General features: G+C 43.1%; 1 protein-coding gene across 1 annotated transcript in view; it reads right to left on the reverse strand.

Moving 5' to 3' along the window:
- Positions 1-20,736, reverse strand: part of OTOP3 (otopetrin 3) — a 114,072-nt gene that overhangs the window by 60,929 nt on the left and 32,407 nt on the right. Inside the window, exon 2 of the mRNA XM_069654846.1 lies at positions 18,124-18,260. Within this exon, the coding sequence (XP_069510947.1) occupies positions 18,124-18,260 (137 nt within the window). The remainder of the gene's footprint in view (positions 1-18,123; positions 18,261-20,736) is intronic.

Below are 20,736 nucleotides of genomic sequence, written 5' to 3' on the forward strand. Positions count from 1 at the left end.
TGAAGGAACCTGAAAAAGAGCAAAGAGAGAAGCTAGTGATGTCACAAGAGACATGTGTGACATCCTGAAATATTGGCTGAAAAGGATGCCTGGATTCTATAGAAACTAATGACCAAGTAAAGAGACAGGTGAACTTTTGATTACGAAGAAGATTAGACATGCATGAAGTGCTGCAGAGAATCAACTATTCAATAATTGTACAGATGCTGAACCTCAAGGTAGACTAAGCCATTGTAGAAGCTGGCTATATGTAGTGAATAGAATGAAGGCGAAGCTGCCACTGTATCATCAGTATCATGAATTTTAGTAAGCCTGGACCCATGAAGAAGAAAGAAAGAATTGTGTTGCAGCAAAAATAAGCTGAAATCATGGAGCTGCATGGCGAGGCTATCTAGCCTGGTATCAAAACTGAAGCAGCCAAAGTCGGTTATCTGTTCTTGAAAGGAGTGAACGTGCGAAGAATCAATCATCTTTTGTTAAGGGGCAAGGAAAGAACACCAAGCGTGTCAAGTTTTATTCATCTAAGACATTTAAAACCTGCAAAATGGACCAAATTGTGGTCTTCTGCCACGTGAGCCAAGGATGAAAATAGAGTCGAACTTGGAGTCCTATAAGTGCTTGCACTCCCATGTATTCCCAGAGGCAAGGATGCTTAGCAAGACCAAGTTCAAAGACCATCTTCACGGCAGAAGCCTAGGGTGATGAGAGATGTTGGGCTAATTGGGTGGGGAGATAGAGTCGGACCCACCTCCTTGAACCTGGGTCTGGGCTTACGTGCTGCTAAGTGAACTGAATGTTCCAGACATGGCACATGCATGCCAAACAATTTTAGAGGTCCGTATAATGATGGACCTTATAGTTTAGAGGCCAATTGAAAACAGTGTACTTAATGATTTTGAGGATGACATGTTTTAGAGGTAGGCTTAAATTGTCTGCCTGACAGTGGGCAGCCAATCACAATCTTAGTTCCTATGTAATGTATAGTTAGATGTTCACCTTAAACCTATCACAATCCCTAGTAGGTTTTTCATTGTTTGCCACATAGTATGATGCCACCTCTGACGTATTTTTTGTATAAAAATTATTATTATTATTATTATAAAGTCTATGTTTTGTGAAAGGATTGCTGAAAGAAATTGAGCGAACGTCCATTGATGTCCGTTTTAACTCCCTGTTTTGGATAATTGATAATAAAACAGTACTTTGCCATCTTCCTGGGTTGGTTCAGTTATTCTTTGAACCCATCCATTACAAGCACGTTACTAAAGAGCCATAATCTCATAGGAGTCTGCACAAGCACAACCTGTTAACATATGTTCATTGGTATAGTGCTTGTTAGACCTGCCTCCAGCCCAGGCACCAAAGTGCAAGGTACCCAGGGTATGGCACACCCTTCTGTGATGTTTACTGTTCCCCTAGAGCCACAACAAGGCACAGCCCCGCCCACCAGTGACCTTCACCCTGACCTGACGGTGCTTCGGGTGGCTCTAAGGAATCGAACAGTTGAGCGGTTCAGCATTATAACACCAGCGCACCGCTCCTCCACTAGCAGGATACTAGGCAGCCTTGTCATCCGCTACATTCTTATTCAAGAATTGAAGTATTCTAGTACATGTCTAAGCTTTCATGCTGCCTGTGTATATTTGTTGTAGCCCTGGAGATCCGGATGGTAATTTCGAAGTCTAATGGGACCAAAATCAGATTGCCTGTCTTGATGTCAGTAGCCTGTGATAGTCCCGTTTGGGCTGTGTTGCTTTTCTGGTAACTAGGTAACGTTGCCGGTGGAGTCACTCAGTGGTTATCTGGTTGTACCACTTGCTTTCCTTACTCACCTTAAACACTTTGCAGCTCACATGATTGATGGTATGTAGCAGCATGTTGTGTTATATTATGGAGCATCTGGAAGAGAGCCGTGCCTTAGGTATATTTCAAGTACTTTGTGATCAGATGGTACTAGCCGGTGTAGTAGGAGTGATCAGCTACTACATTCTGAGACCATCTTGGTGCTCGTTGCTCTCCTGCGCTTACTTCCCCACTATCCCTAGACGACTGCTCGGCTACATTTTACATCCACCTTGCATTCTTATTACTATTTCTAAAGCACCAAAGTGAAGCCTGTAATCAGTCCTGGCCTGCCCTGCCTGCGGCAAGGATGCCCGCCGACTGGCCCCTCCTCTTACCCCGTTCTTGCCACTGCAATTGCCCCTGAAGGTCCTGGTAGCTAAATGTCAGCTTTCGGGAGCATGGGCTTTGGACCAAGGATCTAGCCAACCAAGGACCACAAATGGGTCATGCTGCACCATCTTAGCCCTGAGCCTGTGCACCACTGTGTTCATCACTGTGCATGGTGGTTACTTGAGCAGAATCCAACTGCATCACTAGTTGCATTTGTGTTTTATCTCATCCTACTCTTAAGCAGTCTCGTGGTCATCTATAATGTATGTGGTCATGCATAATACATCTGCTAAAACTAAACTTCTTCCCCCATGCCTTTGTCCCTTGCTTATTGTGTTACCCCCTCTCCACACTCCCACACAGTACACTATTCTCCTCCCAGTTGGGTAAATGTATGTACTGTGGGTCTCATTACCAGTTGTATGGTATCGTATGGAAACACAGCCAAACTCATTTTCCAATACTGCCACTCACTATGGTGGATTTACAGCCAAATCCAAATGGTAAAATCTATGGGGGGTTTGGAGGAATTAACACGGGTATTAAATCCTACCCAGGTAAGTTCTCCACTCTGAACTCATAATGTGGCAGTGTAGAAAAGTGGCAGTAAAATATTTACTGGTGCTTTCCTGCCACGTTTTGCTGCAACGCCAAACTCTTAAGGGGGCTCTTTGTTTCTCAATTCATGTTTTGTATCTTGGACATTGGAAATGCGACTTTATATATTAAATGTAAGTTAAATCAGTCTATTGTATAAGAATGATATAGCTCGTATAATGTCTAGCAGTATATTGTGAACAAAAAGGATAATCTTGGGAAGTCCCAACCATCAAAAAGATAAATAGCGTGGGCGAGTTGAGGGGGATCGAGGGGCTGGCAGGGGTCTGATATGTGTAAGCTCCACCCCACCCTTCAGTATCAATACGATTTCACCTTGGATGGTCTTTCATGACTATCATTGCTACACAGATCCTACCTATCAGTATTTGAAGTCTTAGTCGATTTGCCTGCATTTGTATAGTAGTGGTCTAAGTGCAGATTTATTGATTTTTATTTTTTAAATGTTTTTGATCACCAGGTCTCGTTGTTTTGATTTCATAGAGACATCTAGTGACCACTTCTACCACAAACCACTATGTACTGTAACACTACTAGTAGTTTGTCATTTATATAGTGCCTTTATCCCATTAGTATGGCCTCAACGTGCTTGTGGTGGGAACAAACTCACAGGACCAAAGTCCATGGTATGGGAAAATTGTCAGCAGGATTAGAATGCGTGTGTGCATTTGGCCAAAATAGGGAGTTGGGTGGGATATCTGAGCACCAGTAACCTACCCATGATGGTCAGACATGTGGATGGTTGTTGAGAGGTGGTTAGAGGATTGCGCAAGCAATAGACTCGTTTTGTTTCCCGCTAGACCAGGTTTTGTGCCATAGGATGTAGCTGCATTCTATTGGCAGAGATGTTGTGCTTTGTGTTTAAGTATGGTGTATGGAGGTGAATAAGTGCTGTAGGGGAGTCGTGCCTGCGGCTAAATTTCCATAAGCATGGAGTGCAAAAGGTTTAAATTCATTGGCTATACTCTAACAAACGCCTCAGTGCATTGGCTACTTTCTTCATCACCTAGATTCAGTGCACTGCCTTCAGCCTACATTCACCTAGATTCACCTAGATTCAATGCACTTAAGTGCAATACATGGGCTAACCTGCACAATTCTTCTAAGTGCACTAGTGAGAAATAGGAAGGGCCGAGGGAGCGATGTTAGAGGTTGCCTACCTTCCCAGGCCTAAGGGAACATCTTGGGGTCTAAGGGTAAAGGAAAATGTTATATGCAGCAAGTGTATGTGAGATGGGGCACTTACCAACTACCAAATGGACTCCGGCACAGTCCCATCCAACCTCAAACAATCATGGGTGCTCCCACTACTGAAAAAACAATCGTTAGACCCTCTCATTCCTACCAAGTACCGCCCCATCAAAACTGAGGGGTGGGTACCACTATGTCACTTTACTATTTATATTCATGTATTAATAATCCATAAAATAGTCTATGGAATTCATTGGAACAAAAATCCTTAGGCACAAGGACGTACACTACACAGAAAGAGTTCAGGGTCACCCCTTAATTTGCAATACACTCTCGTTCTGCCCTATTGGCAAGTTGCAACCATGTGTACAAACAAATGTCAATGATATTGCTTCTTATTCTTCCGAGTAATCCTTAATTCATACATTAAAAGTCCATGTAAAGTGACCGAGAGTCTCTTTTTTCCTTCATAAAAGGCAGTATAAACCCAAAGGTGTCCAAAAAAGGCAAATGCATTTCAGAACCAAGTACGTCTTCAGGGCTGGACACTGTGTACCATATCAAGATGCACCACCCATAGCCAAAGAACATTTACATCGTACAAACCAACGAGAAATCAGTAAGCAAATAAACATAACCAGTACCAAAGACAAGACAAAAACAACATAAGATCAGAATTTGCATACTTAAATCCAAATTTCAACCATGCTTGATATCAAGTATGTCAGAAAATAACCCATTTACCTGCCTGCTTTAAAAATTGGGAGCATCTGTAAAGACAAACAAAACCAAATGGCATATGCATAATTCATTCCTTATACCTGATTTTTTCACAAACATCTGATAATGTATTTAATAAGATAAAGCTGTGCTTTTTACCTGAGTCAATCCAGTCAACTGTAGTGGATAAGAGAGCAAGTCCTGTCTATGAGGTTTACATCAATCTGGACAGAAATATATGAATAATTGCAGTCAGAACCATGTTATCCTTTCCGTTATTTAGTGAGAAATCACTCAGCCTGTGCTGGCATACCTTAAGAATGTAGACATCACCAGAGTGTAGAACCCTCAGAGCCTTGCAACTAGGCAGCTAGCGCGGCCACAACCGTACCTGCTTCTGGTGATGTCGCAGGCCTCATGATGTCACGCATGCGAGACCGCCATGACGTCACGAGCATCCCACGTCCCGCACGGTCTGTAAACACCGGCAGCACAGGGAACACCCAAAACAGGTAGGTCCTACTGTAACCAAGTGTCTAATAGATGCGGATGGAATATTATTGTATAGGAGCAGGTAGAAGCCTCTTATCTAGTCCCTGCCACTTCATCACCATCCTATTGGAGCAGCAGACGAAGAGTTACAATTGGGAATTCATTCACAGGTTTATGTGACATGTGCATACTGCATCGATTGTACAAAAGACGATATCCACTGAGACAACCATTCAAAAGATACCCTCACATTGAGGCAATGGAAGGAAGTTACTAAGAAGTATGTCCATTGCCGAAGTGCCAGGAAGCAGCTAAGGGAATCCTGGATAAACTCTAAACAAAAGTTTGACGACAGTAACATGATATCATAAAGAAGATATATAAGCCTAAACCGGAAAGATATGAAAATACTTAACATTCACAATATAACAGACGCTCTAAGAGAAAAATGTACCAAAAGATGAAGTTATCATGAAAAAAAGAAGATGAAGTAACTTGTTGACCAATAACTGTAGATACGCTGTAATGCAAGGCAGATAAAGCATATAGAAGCTTACTAAAATGAGGTGTGTATATACAAAGTTTAGGGCGGCCATTGAAAGAAAATGGACGACGGCCTGTGTTAAAGAATCAACCCAGCAGCCTCAGAGTACGAGCCTAGGATTGCAAATTGAAGAATTGATGAAGACAATGTTTTCGTCGGCAGAATAAGGGAGTACATTGGCCTGAAGACAAGAAGGCTATTTCGAGAGATGGGTGCAAGACACAAAGGGAGTCGAGTGAACAGACCATGTGGTTGAGACATATTTTTGCTAAGATTAGGAGGGCTAGGACATTTGCTGATGCCAAGTATTGCACAACCACAAAGGCAAAGGACCATGTGAGGTGGAGTGAGCAGGTCTCTAAAGGCCGGAGAGGGTAAAGGCACCCTGTTTAATTATATCAAATAGCAGAAATTGAGAGGCTGAAATGGACAAAATCATGGTCTCCTGACACGTGATGAAGAACTCAAAACAAAGGCTATTCATTAAAGCTTCGAGTTAAGTTAGTGGTGTGCTCATACTCCCTCGAATGTCCGAGAACAGTGAGCAGACTACGAGGTCAAGAACATACGATAGGCCTTGGCTAAGGATCAGGTCAATGACTTATGATGGAGTAATTGGGAAAACCGAGAGCAAGTTGACGCAGCTTGAACACCTACATTTCGTTCTGTTCACGCGCTGCTAAGATGAGCAGAAAGTCCAAGGTTGAATAGGGTTGCCAACCAATCAAAAGGCCTGCCATGCACTTTCAACATACAATGTTGCTATTATTAGCCCACTGCCATATTCTCTGCTATAATCAGTATGTGACATATGTAGAAGTAGCTCAGGGTGTGTCCTACAGACAAGACGTAGCCAATGAGATGTTAACACTTATGTAGACATGATCCCCTAATCTAATCCCCCACCCCGGCGTTAGGTTTTTATTAAATGCCACATAGGATGACATCATAAATGATGTATGTAAAAGTATATGAACAATGTGCAAGCAAACATAGTTTTGAATATATTGACCATCTACTTGATAGCTGTATTTCTCCCTGCTTTCCTTAATTGAGATTAAAGCAGTATTTTACCATCTTCCTTTGGTCTGTCCGATTATTTGGTCTGTGATAATTACTGGTAATTTCCTTTTGCACAAAGAAGATGCTTCAAGATGCTGCAGCACATTATCACCAAAACAGTTATGGTGTAGAACTTTCACAGTGGCCATATAGGAACACAACTAAAGCGGTGAACCCCTCATCTAAGAAGGGATGCTCTGATGTGATTACCACAAATGTTCAAAACAATAACATGCCCAACATTACTGTTCGTAAGAATGTGTCCGAACACATATTGTGTACATCAATCAATGATATGGGGCTGTCTGTTTTCAAAGAGATTACACACAGGTGGTGTACTTTAGATAAGATACACATATCCCAATAATAAATGGTATCTCTCTATAACCCAATGGCAAATAATTCAGAAAATATCAAAGCAAAGGTACCCACTGCAAGGGCCCAAAGACATGCAGCATGTCGAAATGCATGTCACAATGGTACAGGTGCACACTAAAATGGCTCAAAGATTTCCAGCATAGTTACAGCTCTTTGTAAAGGTCATTACAAGTACATCCTTTGTAGCGAGCAGCTGGGGTCTCCCGGTGGAGACAAACAGTGTCACATCATCTCTTGGTGCCTTGTAGAGGTCCATCATATCAAGCACATATGATTCATCTCCTCATTTATACCACCAGGGGTCATGACCTTGAGTCTTTTGATCCAGAACGTTTCTCTTTGATCTAGCCTTTTGGCCAGATCCTTGTATGTGTCACATCTGACAAGCACTTCCACCACTTGGAAACAGATTTGAGAGATATCAAGTTTCTTTTCACTCCAATGGCGGGCCACTGCTGAGTTCATGTTCTTATTTCTGATGCATGATCAGCGCTCATTCCATCTTAGTTTGCCTTGTCTTTTAGACTGTCCAATGTAGTAAATCCTGCAAGGGCATTTGATAGTATAGATGATATTGGCAGTGTCACATGTCAGAAAAATGAGTATTTTAATTTTCTCGGCTGAAAGTGAGTGTTTTATTGTATTACCCTTAGTCACAAACGCACAGTTACTACAATACAGGCATGGGAAGGTGCCCTTCCATGTGGTTATTGGTTTCTTTTTTTCTGGTCTTGTTGGTCTCTAATATTGGTAATTCTCTTATATGCAAATGTGGGTAGTTCACAAAACAAGTGTTCTACCCTAGAGCCACAAGTCAGGGTTCTCCAGTTCTTTATAGTCACAGATTTTACATGCCCACTCTTTGTGGAATATTTAGACACATACACTCATGATGGCGTTTCTTCTTCTGTTTGACAGTGGCCAGACGTTCAGTTGCTGCATTGATTTCTTCAGCTTTCTAACCTCGGCCATAGAATTTCTCACCCATTTTACTGATTTACTGATTTCAATAGCATACTCTTCTGTGTCACTAACAATCCTCCTCACCTGTAACATCTGATTAAACAGCAAGTGCCTAATGAGACTTGGTTGGTGGAAACTCATCCTGTGGAGTGGATTGTGAGTGTCTGTTTGCAAAACATATTCATGGTGTAACCGCCGTCCTGTGCTCTAATTTCAACATCCAAGAAATGTATGCATTCTTGTGAAACTTCACTTGTAAATTGGGTGGGGCGATTAATTGTGTTAATGCAAGTTTTGTCCAATTGGGGACCGGCATGCTTTAGCCGGTCCCCCTCACCAAAGGCCCACTCCTAAGGCCCCTGTCTGCTCCCTGTCTGCATGGATCTATTGACACACCCTGACCCTCCTTGAGGTTGTACCTCACACAGCTATGAATCCTAACTACCAAGACTTACTTCACTCAACATGGGTTGCTTCCTTTCCCGAATGCTCTTTTTAATTTTCTCCTCGTCTTGTTAGCTTTACTCTCTTCTCTGCTCACTCTCACAGTTCTCCCTATTATGTTCTCTAACACACTTGTTTTTGCTCTCACCTCTAACTCCTGATTCATACTTCGATTTCTATACCCACACGCCTTTGCATCTATCCTGAAAGTCAACCTTGAGTGTGTGTTGCTTTTAACTTGAAAGTCAAACTTGGGTGTGGTTTGCATTTAACTTGAAAGTCAAACTTGGGTGTGTTTTGCATTTAACTTAGAAAGTCAAACTTGTGTGTGTTTTGCATTTAACTTGAAAGTCAACCTTGGCTGTGTTTTGCATTTATTGAAAGTCAAACTTGAGTGTGTTTTGCATTTAACTTGACAGTCAAACTTGTGTGTGTTTTGCATTTATTGCATTTAACTTTGAAACCCAAACTTGGGTGTGTTTTACATTTAACTTTGAAAGTCAAACGTGGGTGTGTTTTGCATGTAACTTGAACGTCAAACTTGGGTGTGTTTTGCATTTAACTTTGGTCATTAATTAATAACCTTTTAGCCCAGTGACTGGTCCACACCGCTGTATTTACATTCTCCTCCCACTGCCTCCTCTCTCTAATCCCCCATGGCGCTATCTGTCTCTCCTATCAATTCCAACTGCTTCTCTATCAACTATCCTTTCCTTCTCACTAAGTCTGGCAAGAAGAAGTTTAAAAAGGATATCTTGGCCTCCAACCCATGTCTCCCCATTGCTGATACATATTCCAGTGCCTCTTCCAGTCAGGCCCTCACAGACATGCTCTTTGTCGTTCTTTCACCAGAACTATGGACCCTTCATATGATCTGTGCTCTGTCCTGTCTCCTCCTCTCCCATTGGAACCCGCTGGGACGTCCTCATGGATTCTTTGGACTCCTCCAAAACCATCATTAATGTCTAGCTAAACGGCAGTGTCATGGTCCAAGGCCTGTAGGCCAATCTCCTACTCTTCGACAGGCGGTTCCCTTGCCTCATCAACTTCCTTTCATCTTCGGCTGTCTCCTCATCTCCTCCCCTGACACTGTGCACCTGGCCACCCTCTGTCCTCCAGGCCCAGGTCCCGCTCACCCTGCCACCCTCCTGCACTGCCTCCGGGCCTGCCATTGCACTGGGGTATGTATCTGTAAACATACAGTTCCCCACCCCGTTTCTCCTCTGCACTTATCAGTCATACCCTGTCGGCTAAACCCAGCACTTGCCACTTGCTGGCTGCACTAACACTGTTTAGCACCGCATTTATTTATTTATTTGATTTATTACCATTTATGTTTCTCCTCTGTTCTGCACTTTCGACTTCTCCCCCCTTCCATGCACTTTTCCCCTTTTTCCCTTCCCAGGCACCTGCGCGTTCTCAATGTCACTGGGCCTAGTAAGATCTATGTTTTATTCTTCCCTGTTTCCCCTCCCTTGTCTTGTGCGCTCTGAAACACTAGTGTATGAGCGCGATATAAATAGAATATCATATCATATCAAGTGAGGAATGCTTCCAAACTCTCCTGGGTCCCTTTCCACACCCCAAAGATGTCATTTATGTAGCGTTCCCACAAAAATACATTATTTCGCCACACTGCATGTTCTATTATATCTTCTCTCTCGAATTTGTACATGAAGCAATTGGCATATGTAGGCGCTATAATGGCCCCCATGGAAGGGCCTGATACTTTATGCCTCCTTCATTAAGTAGAAACCATTCAAAGGCTTCTTACATAAGTCATGCGGGCTGGATGTGTAGAGACTTTTTACATCGATAGTGAACATGACGGATCCCTGAACATATTGTGTTTGGCTCAGTTGTTGTAAGAAATGGTTAGTGTCTCTAATGTATGTACTAGTCTTTTGGACTAAAGGTTGAAGAAAAAAGTCTTAATATTTCCCAAGAGGTTGGAGTAGGCTGTACATCACCGTCACAATTATTCTCCCTGGTGGATTAATGGGAAGTGTATAGAAATGTTGTATCTAAATTGAAGTAAAGATCTGCGCCTTCTGGATCCTTTGATACTTCTTTATTCAAGTTCCATAAGCTATGCTTTAGAGGAATGAAACACTTGGTCCCATCACCCAGACTGAAGGTCCCAAATGACATAAATGGAACCTTTGACCAGAAAAAAAAAACACACACACACATGCACAACCATTCTGACAACCATCCAACCACGCTGAGTTGACTATCACATTCATAATTATAGTCCACACTATTCATTATGACAAGGGGTCACCCTTAGTCTGCAGGGCAGATTGTGATACCCTTATCCCATTATAGGTTTTTAAGTCGTTTTCATGTGGTCTAAGGTTATTGTGATTGTGGTGCTTTTACAGAATTCTCGGTCTTTAAGGACCTGTTTATGTAATATTTCAACTGAGGGTATATTAATGGGGGCCATGAATGCACTCTTTCCTCTAAATTCTTGTAACTCCTCCTCGTTTCTCTATGGTTAGCATTATCCATTCCCTAAAAAAACACTTTAAGTTTAAGCTCCCTGATAATTCGAAAAAGTTCTACCTTCGTGTCAAAAAATCTAGTGCTATATGTGGCTACAAAATGGAGACCGTTTTGGAGGGTGTTAGTTTCTGAAGCATTAAGGGATCTGCTAGATAGGTTCACTACTAAGTTTTCTTCTGTTGTCTTGTTATCCTTCCTCTCCCTCTTTGATTTCCTTTTCCTCACCTTGTCTATTTTCTTCTTGTCTGCGCCCTAAAAAAGTTACAGTGGCCTCTCTTTCGTTCCCTTCGTCCGCCACCACTAAATTGCCAATTCCCCATGTTAGTATTACTTGCTCACTTGTGGTTCAGATTCAGATCTTGATACGTTCCCTGAACTACCCTGTTGTGGTCTCCTCTGTGGTGGTACAAACCTGTCCATCCAGTTATATACCTCATAGTTTAAATAATTGTAAGTGTTGTGTCTGAATTTCCTGACTTTTTTAGCCTCTAATTCCACTTTGTAGTTTTACAATTGTTGATTGATATCTAACAAGATGGGTTCAAGTTCTTCCTGACCTTGTAACTCCTTAAACTCTTTCTCTAGTTCTTGTATCTCAACTGTAATGATCCTTAGATTTTTTGAGAGTTCTTGGATTGTTAATAAAATCAAATTGACTGAGCATTTAAGTCTTGCCTCCCACTTTCCTTACAAAGTGTTGATCTGAGCTGTATTCTTAGTCCCCTGGGTATATGTGGATTCTTATAATATCTACCCAGTGGGATTGCATGTGATTTTCTGTTTATCCCTAAATACTCATACATCTGCACAGATCTGCAGTGGCTGTTGCTGAGGTGATAAATGTTGAATGTTAAATGTTAAAGGTATTTGTACCGTGCACCGTCACCAACGGAATTGGTCCCCAGGCGCACAGGCGGACCTGTAAACGATAAAGGTGGGATGGGTTAGTAAGGTGAAGAAGGCAGTAGGATAGTGAGAGGAGTGGTGTTCTGTTGGCAGCTTCAACTCAATATACACGGGGTGCTGAGCTTTGGGGCGGGTATCGGATCAGAGTCAGTCCGCGTGTGCTGTTGTTCTGGCTTATGTGTTGTTGCAGTGTTGTGAAGTGCCTGCGGCTTGTTGTGCGAGAGATGGTTGTGTGAGTTTTTTGAGTGAGATAAGTATGCAGAGTTTGAGCTTATATTGGTTAGTGGGTTACCTGACCTTTACCATGCTAACATTGACAGTTCTGTCTGAGTGTGGCACTTGCTGGCCCCCACATTCCCATCTAGACACGGCGTAGGCCAATGTTTAGGACTCCATCCAGGTGTGGTCATGCCAACATTCACACCCCCATCCAGATGCAGCACAGGCTAGTGTCTAGACACCCGTCCAGGTGTGGGCATGCTAACATTCACAACACCATCTGAGTGCCACGCAGGCCAGTGTTCACAACTCTAGGTGTGGCACCTGTTAGCATTCACGTTTTTTCTAGGCGCGTGCATGTTCTCTTTCAATCGATCCTATCCAGATGCGACGCAGGCCAACGTCTATCTAGATGCGATAAGTGTTGTGTTACTGATTAAGCCTAGAATCACATCTGCCTCTTCTGTAGATAAACCCTTTTATTGGTTAATGCTTTAATGTCTTTGAGGGAAATATTTGTTGTGTGCCTCCACCCTTATGCGTGCCACTAGTGGGAAATACAAAATGGAGTGGGGGCTTGGCACCACTATGTTACTTTGCTCTTTATATTCATGTATTAATAATCCCATAAAATAGTCTATTGAATTCATTGGAGCATATTGGAACAAAAACCTTAGGCACAAGGACGTACACTACACAGAAAGAGTTAAGGGTCACCCTTTAACTTGCAATACACTCTCGTTCTGCCCTATTGGCAAGTTGCAATCATGGGCCTCATAACAACTCTGGCAGTAGGCTGTCGGTGCTACCGGCGATTGGCCGCCAGACTGTAAAAGTGTTTTCGGTGCCTGATATCCTGGTACCACCGGGACATTACATGTCCCAGCGGGCTGGAATATCAGGCGCTGGAAAATATTAGTCCCCATTCCCATGGAGTCCCAATGGGAACTCAGAAGCACCGGCACCGTTAATAACGGTGCCAATGCGTCCGTGACAACTGTGCCTAACCAGGCCGTTGCACCCGGCAGGTCAGACATGCCGCGTGTAGTGGCACGCGGCAGGCACAGTTGTAGTCGGACCGGCAGACTTGTAATGAGGCCCTGTGCATACAAACAAATTTCAATGATATTGCTTCTTATTCTTCCGAGTAATCCTTAAATCATACATTAAAAGTCCATGTAAAGTGACCTAGAGTCTCTTTATTCCTTCATAAAAGGCAGTATAAACCCAAAGGTGTCCAAAAAAGGCCAATGGATTTCAGAAACCAAGTCCGTCTTCAGGAAGCACATAAACATATACATACCCAGTACCAAAGCCAAACACTTACCAACTACTCCACTGCTACAGGTGGTAACTGGAAAGAGGTAGAAGAGATACAAAACAAGCATTGGTAAAGCGGACAGTTTTGTCGTTTGTGGAGGCATGGGGTAGGCATTTGCCAGGCAATGCCATAACAATACTGCCTAGCCATAAATTGGCAGCTGAAAAATGGTGTGATAGCTGAGCACATGTTAGCAGTGCCTGGCAAATGCGTATCTAACCTGTACACAAGTCAAAAAAACGTTGGCTTTGTCAAAACATGCTCTTTTAATAGGACTTCTGTGCAATGAACAGATATAAATCAAGAGGCTGAAGTGGCATTTGGTTAAAGCATCTTTATTACAAGAGTAGCGCATTTACCGCTGTAATTAAGGCATTAACTCTCAGAAGGCTGCTTATAAATAACACTGGCATTTCCAAGATTGATTTTACTGCTTGACAAACTTAGCTGAATGAGGTCCCAGGAAAATGTGTTTTGTGCGGGGAGGGGCAGGTAGAGCGTGGGAATAACCAGAGGGATTAGCATGGCCACGGCCTATCAATGTGTGGGAAAATATCCAAACGACACTCACAAGCTCTGTGTCCCTCCTCATACATCATCTCCCTCCAATGTGTTAATGCAAGTTTTGTCCAATTGGGGACCGGCATGCTTTAGCCATAGTTCTGGTTTATAGGTTGCGCATATGCGACTCCTAGTACTGAAAATAAGACCTACAGGGAGAAGGAGGAATGAGGCGACACGTGTGTTTGTTTGAAGGGCGCAGGGGGTTGCTCATGGATTGTTTTCATTGTGTTCTCTTTGGTCAAAAGGTTTACCACCTGCAAATTGTAGAAATTCTAGAAAAAGTGCAGACAAACTGGAACGTTAGATTAATCTTTTGTTGTTAACCCTAATGTGACAGTGTAGGGCATCAGTTCCACACTCTTTCAATTCATAATATTTCAACTCCTAAGGACATTATTGGTACAGGGATCTCTAAGGTTTATACAAAACCCCAAATTCGTAGGGAGGAACTGAAGTCCTAACATTTTGATGCAAGAGGATCATTTTGTTAATTCTGCATTCTTCCTCTTTCGCGCTCTGGCAGATGCGTTGCATATGTTGGTAATGACCCCAAAGTAGTGGAGGAGCAGTTGACTTTATGGGAAAGATAAATGTGGACACCGTTGAGTCACCAAGAAAATGGAAAAGGGGAAGACATGAATATCAAAGCCAAGAAACAAGCCAGTTGTTTGAACCATACAAGTGCTGCTGGGACTTTTAAGAAGAAGAAAACATGCAAAAAGAGGAATGTGAGTTTCTTCGCTTGTGCAGCATGCTTCCCAAAAGGGACCTCTTTTAGCAGCACAAGCTCCCTCCACATCCGCACAGAAGGTAAGAGTCGACCCCTAACCAGGTCTATGTGATTTTACCAACTGTTAGGCAGAATCACATGCAGTACCCTTTGGGACCACTACATGCAATTAGGACTACACGTGTAAGCGCAATTTCACCTTTGGTACTAGCCTGTACTACACAGTAAAGTGGTAGTGTTGGCTGAGCAGCCAGACTTATCTCAAGAGTTTAAGTGAGCAGTAGAACAAGTTACACAAAGGACCAATAATACAGTGATTCAAATATACACTTACTCAAGGTCTCTTGGTAAAAGAAAATACATTTATTTACACATGGAGTTAGCTCAATATCACACACTAATAAACCACAAAAATCCAACCGGAAAGTAAATGAACAAGTTTAGCTCCAAAAGGAAGTGGGAGCAAAATGGCACTTCAGATACTTAGAAAAGAGAGGAAAAGACAAGGTTATAAGAATAGACAGCCCAAGTACATTCATAGGCAGGGCAAAGGGTTTCAGTTAAATACAACCAGCAATTCCTCTCAACAGGCCTGGGCCAAAGTCAGTGGTTCAGAGTCTTTTGTATAGGATAGCACAGTTCTGGTATGTAACGGTTAAGTCTTTGCCACAGATTTGGCTAGGCGAAAAGTTTGACGAATATTTAGAGAAAGACGAAGCTTCGAAGTTGAGGAAAGTTTCATGCACTTTTTCGATGGCCGAAAATATCTCCGGACTGCGTTTGCACAGTACCTTTTTTAACGAAGAAAGCTGTAGCTGAGGCAGTTGTTCCTGGCAGGACCGAGCAGGTCTCGCAGTTCCTGAGCTTCAGTCATAGGGACAAGAAGGAGGACGTCGGGAGGTTGCTGCACTGCCCAGGGATGAGGCCAAAAGCTGTAGCAAGACGTCGGTTTAAGGTCCGAGTGCCTTAAAGACCACAAGCTGGTTTCCTTCCCACTGGCTATCCGGTTTTCAAGCAGCACTCTGCTGAAAATTCGACCAGTCAGGGACGGTGTCCATGTGGTTTATGAGTTGGTTGTTCCCACCAAACTCAAGGGAAGAAGTTAACCTTGAAGGGCTTCTCTGTCTATTGGAGTTTCAGGCCATTCGGACCTGCAGCAAGGCTTCACTGGTCGTCCAGGAGTTGCAGCAGTCCTCTTCCTTCAGCTCGTCTTCGGTTCTTTTGTTCCAGTGGTCGACTCTGCTTTCCAAGTCCCAGAGACCTGCTTTTAAACAGTTTTCTCCCATTTATTCGGCCTGGCTGTCACTCACCCAGCAGGGTGGCTGTCCTTGCCGGACAGTCAGCCAGCCAATCACACCAGAGTGCATTCAGGTCTTCTAGGAGACTAAGCACAGGGAGTTTCGGGCACCTCCCTCACATCCTGTCCACCCCAGACACTCTGGCACCAGAGGAGGGCTTCAGCACAGACGTCCGCCAAAGGGCACGAACAAAGGGACCAAACCTGGTTTGGCGTGCAGAGTTAAACACAATAAGGACTTTTCCTAAAAGAAATGGTGAAAAAAGTTGACTGCAGTCTGTTTTTACAGATAGGTCTGGGGCGCCATATTGAAAAACCTGGCTGCCCTTGATTTTGAGCTACCGTTGTTAGCTGTCACGCAAAATCATGGTGGTTGATCTATACCACTGCCACCAGCCATTTAAAATAGGAAAAGGTAACATTTTACTGTTACATGAGTGTTTAGACTCAGGGGAAGCTAGGCAACCCCTCTAGTACTTTATTGGAAGATATTGTGTGCTGGATCAGTATATTTAAAAAGACCAGCAAAGCCAATTTGACTGTACATGCTCTGGGAGACGGTAGTCATTCCCAGAGTAGGTATTCAAACCTTGGGGAGTCTGAAAGACACCCCTGTGCCACTGCACTGAAGGTGCTGTGTGACACACAGAAAAAGGTGATGCCACTGGAGTTGTTTTAAAACTCCATAACCAAAGAACACAAAAGTAAAACACACACAAATTGAAAAGTTCAAAGCCCCAAAATATAGCAAAAGAGCTGGAGGGCTCTAAGGTAGAGGAGATTAAGCACTTGTTTGAGAATTCTCCCTAACACCAACCACAATTACAGAGTGGTACATTTCATAGCGCTCCTCCAAGTACCCTGTTTGTTACACTTGTAGCGCCACACCAACCCCATCCCGACCCGTTTTAACCCCTTCACCCCACTAAACGTTTGCAGTGTATTTCGGTACTATGCTCCACTCTGAAATGTACCACTCTGCAATGTTTTAGATATATTGACTGGATACCGTCTACATTGCATATGGCTTTTGCATTTACCAGCTCAGCAGAAGTGAAGATCTAAGCGTCCAGGGGCCTATCAATTAAAATGAAGAGGCATGCTTTAACTGCAAAAATGAGCATTTCTGGTATTGCGAACAGGGTTGTAAAAAGTAGTGGAACGATTAGCACAAAAAAAATGAAAGTAGTGAACCTCAGTTTCCTTTAGTTTCTGCACACATCTACCTCTGCATGCACATGTTGAGACTATCAGGAAATTATCTTACCACTGGAAGTTACTTTATGGGGAGGAGGCACCCCACACTGGGGATGTTATCAGAGAGGGTTTCTCATATACCCTTTTAGACCGAGGGCGAGTTCATTATTTCAGGATAATACCCGCTATCAAGTTATGGCCGGAGGCGAATCTGAGGGCAATTAGTTGGGGAAGGGTAATTATTCCAAGCGATAATTACCCCCCTCCCCAGGTCTATAAGGCTACTACCCGATGGAGGTAACAGCAAAAGAAGCTTAGGAGTTTTGTGGTGAAGTAAAAACTTTCTTACACAATAAGTACAGTAAATGGACAAAGTGAATTAGTAAATTAAATATGTTTTTATTTTGTAATATTTAACTAAGATTGGCTTCATAAGTGAAGCATTTAAATTGCCAACTTGGTTATACTGGAGCAGATTTAACACGAGCATGCATTAGGTGTCATGTCAAATTAAAAGATTTCTCTGTAAGAAAGGGAAATCATTTTGCCATGTTTTAGCTTTCCCTTTGTTGTGCTAAATGGTGTTATAACAGGGATCAACTCTTCAGAACGGACACATGCTAATGAGACAAGTTCCTAAATAGTGAAATGTTGTAATGATTACAGTATTTTGAGGTGCCTTGTTTACAGGTGACAGCTCTTATTTAGTGGAACCTCACACGCCCCTCTCCACACTGCCCTGTGCAGTTACTCACTGGTAGAGCAGCAGCCTTGAGACCCTCTACTTCTGTTACCTGAATGCTGATGGTGAGGATTTCCAGACAGGGGAAGATGATCTCTATTGATGACTCACATCCGGCGCGGTCAACTTCAAAACCAATATTGAATACGGCCAACAGCAGACTGCAGGTCCCGAAGAGGACCAGGGATCCTAGAGAAGATGGGAGAGATGGGATATCAAAGCAGTGTCGATAGTGACTGAGAATGTAAGCCCTGAAGACAACTGGGGAACTTGGCAAAAAGAAGAAGGGAGAGAGGCAAGACTTCTGGTCACTGCGAGAGTTCACAGGCGTCGAGAATAAGGAAAGCTGGAGACAAGCCAGAGAGGGAGACAATACTTTAGATCAATGAGGGAGACTGCAGGACATGAAGAGGACCATGTAACCGAGAGCGGGGCTAGAAAAGATGGGATATGAGAGCAATGAAAGCAGAGACAGAGAACTTCATGAGAACTAGCAACTCTGGAGACAAACTGAGAGAGACAAGGCATCAGAACAATGGAAGAAACTCAGGTCTTGAGGATAATCAGGGAGTTTAGTGAGAGAGACAGAGAGAGAGAAAGGCAAGCCATCAGAGAATGTCACAGACTATGGGTGCCAAAGGCAATCTGAGAACCTAGAGAGAAGAAAAGACTTAGACAAGGCATCAGAGCAATTTTATTTTATTTTGAAATTTCATAATGTGCCAAATTGCGGTGTAACTGCTGTGCGGTGCGTGGAGGAGGAACACATTTTCGATTTCCATGATGGTGGCAGTGAGAAAGAAATAGAGAGAGAAAGAATCAATATATGTAAAATGCTTAGGAATGCTTTGGTGCTCAGCTGATTCAATTTATCAGTGTTAGGTTGCCATCTGCTGTCCAAATGGCAAAGTGTACATCTGTGTGTTCTTACACTTCAACCACAGCTATCATTTCAACAAAAAGAATAAGCACGGTTTTGCCCGGTCACCTTCACCTTCCCCTATCACAACATCTAGAATAATTTCAAGTTACTTCTTTCTAACCCAACTTCTCTTCACACAGGGCCAGGCAGTTCTAGTGTCAATGAACTGTTAATTACCAGCTCAATGTTTCAGTCTCTAAAGAGCAAAAAGTTGTTGTAGGCGAATGCCTCCTCACAAGCTAAAACTGAAAGTAGGTGCTGAATTTATGCTACAACACAACCTGCGCACGTTCACCAGCAGCGTCCACACGTAGCTGTAGCTGCGGCTGAAGCATTATTGCATGGACTGCACTGAGAGTTATTAGACCAACAAGCGCTCCCATGCGCGATCGTTGTGCTGGTTCCTTGAACCTTAGAAGCACACAGTGCCATTGTATACAAAGATTGGTCAATATTCAATCACGCATTAAGCAAAATTAAGTCCCTGAAGAAGGTCTAGGATCGACCGAAATGCATTGGACAGTAAAATAGTTGCAAACGGCCTTACGAAGATGATGTAGCAACAATAAATGCATATATATTTTACTTAATCGAATCCAAGAACTTTTTTCAACATACTGTGATAACTCACGGGTATTCTTTTTGAAGATAACGCAGTGGGTTTCCCACATAGGTCCTTCCAGCAGACCGGCAATACTAATCCGGTCAACATCATATCACAACACAATCTTATGCCATCACAGGGACTCTGCAATGGAACAATGTTGACAATTATGCATCTACAAAGACACATCATAGTGACCCATGTAATCAATGGATTAAACTAAGAAACTGCTCTAATACCGCACATACCTCTCATTCCATCTGATATGTATATGCCTTTCAAATTCAAAAGAAGACAGTTTCCTATATGTTTAGCCTTTTCAATGACCACTAATAAGTTACAGAGACATACGCACCTTTCTGGGAAGTGATCGGTGGTAATTGTGATATTTAAGATGGAGGACAGAAATGACCTTATGAATTACCAACTGATTTTGACCTTTAAGATATGCTAGAACGAAGTCTGAGAGAGAAAGAGAGAGACAGAGAGAGAAAGAAAGAGGGACATTGGGACGGAGGGAGAGTGAGCCAGAGAGAGAAAGAGAGAGGGAGAGAGAGAGAGAGAGAGAGAGAGAGAGAGAGAGAGAGACGCACACACACACCCATCTGCAGTGAAAGCAGTGACTGGTATCTTGAAGAGAAACAGGGAAACTGGAGACAACGAGAGAGATAGAGAGAGAGAGAGGGAGAGAGAAATAGAGAGAGAGCACGCATTAGCATAATGACAGCAGGTTCTAAGGCTTTAGAGGGTACAAGGGAATATACATCCAAGCAGAGAAAGATACAAGAAAGCATTGCCAGCAAATATCTTGTCCGTGAAGTGCATGGAACCTGGAAAAAAGCAATAAGAGAGAGCAGGTACAGGCAAGGACATTCCAGAGCTACAGGCCTCAGAGAGCATCAGTATACTGAGGGGCAAGCAGGGAGACACAGCATATGTGAGCAAGGGCAGAGGCACTGCAGGTCCATAAAAGACTCAAGGCACTTAACACACAGCAGTGGCAACAATCACAAACATCAGGCCCATCACTACTACAGACAATGGAAGAAACAAGGATTAGAGTGTCCTGCGGCTCAGCTCTTACCCTCCTGAGATTACTGCACGTCCTTTAGCCATGCAGAGCTGTGACCAAGGGTGGG

Source organism: Ambystoma mexicanum, chromosome 3q (assembly GCF_040938575.1).
Source record: "Ambystoma mexicanum isolate Mex_15411 chromosome 3q, UKY_AmexF1_1, whole genome shotgun sequence".
Taxonomy (NCBI): domain Eukaryota; kingdom Metazoa; phylum Chordata; class Amphibia; order Caudata; family Ambystomatidae; genus Ambystoma; species Ambystoma mexicanum.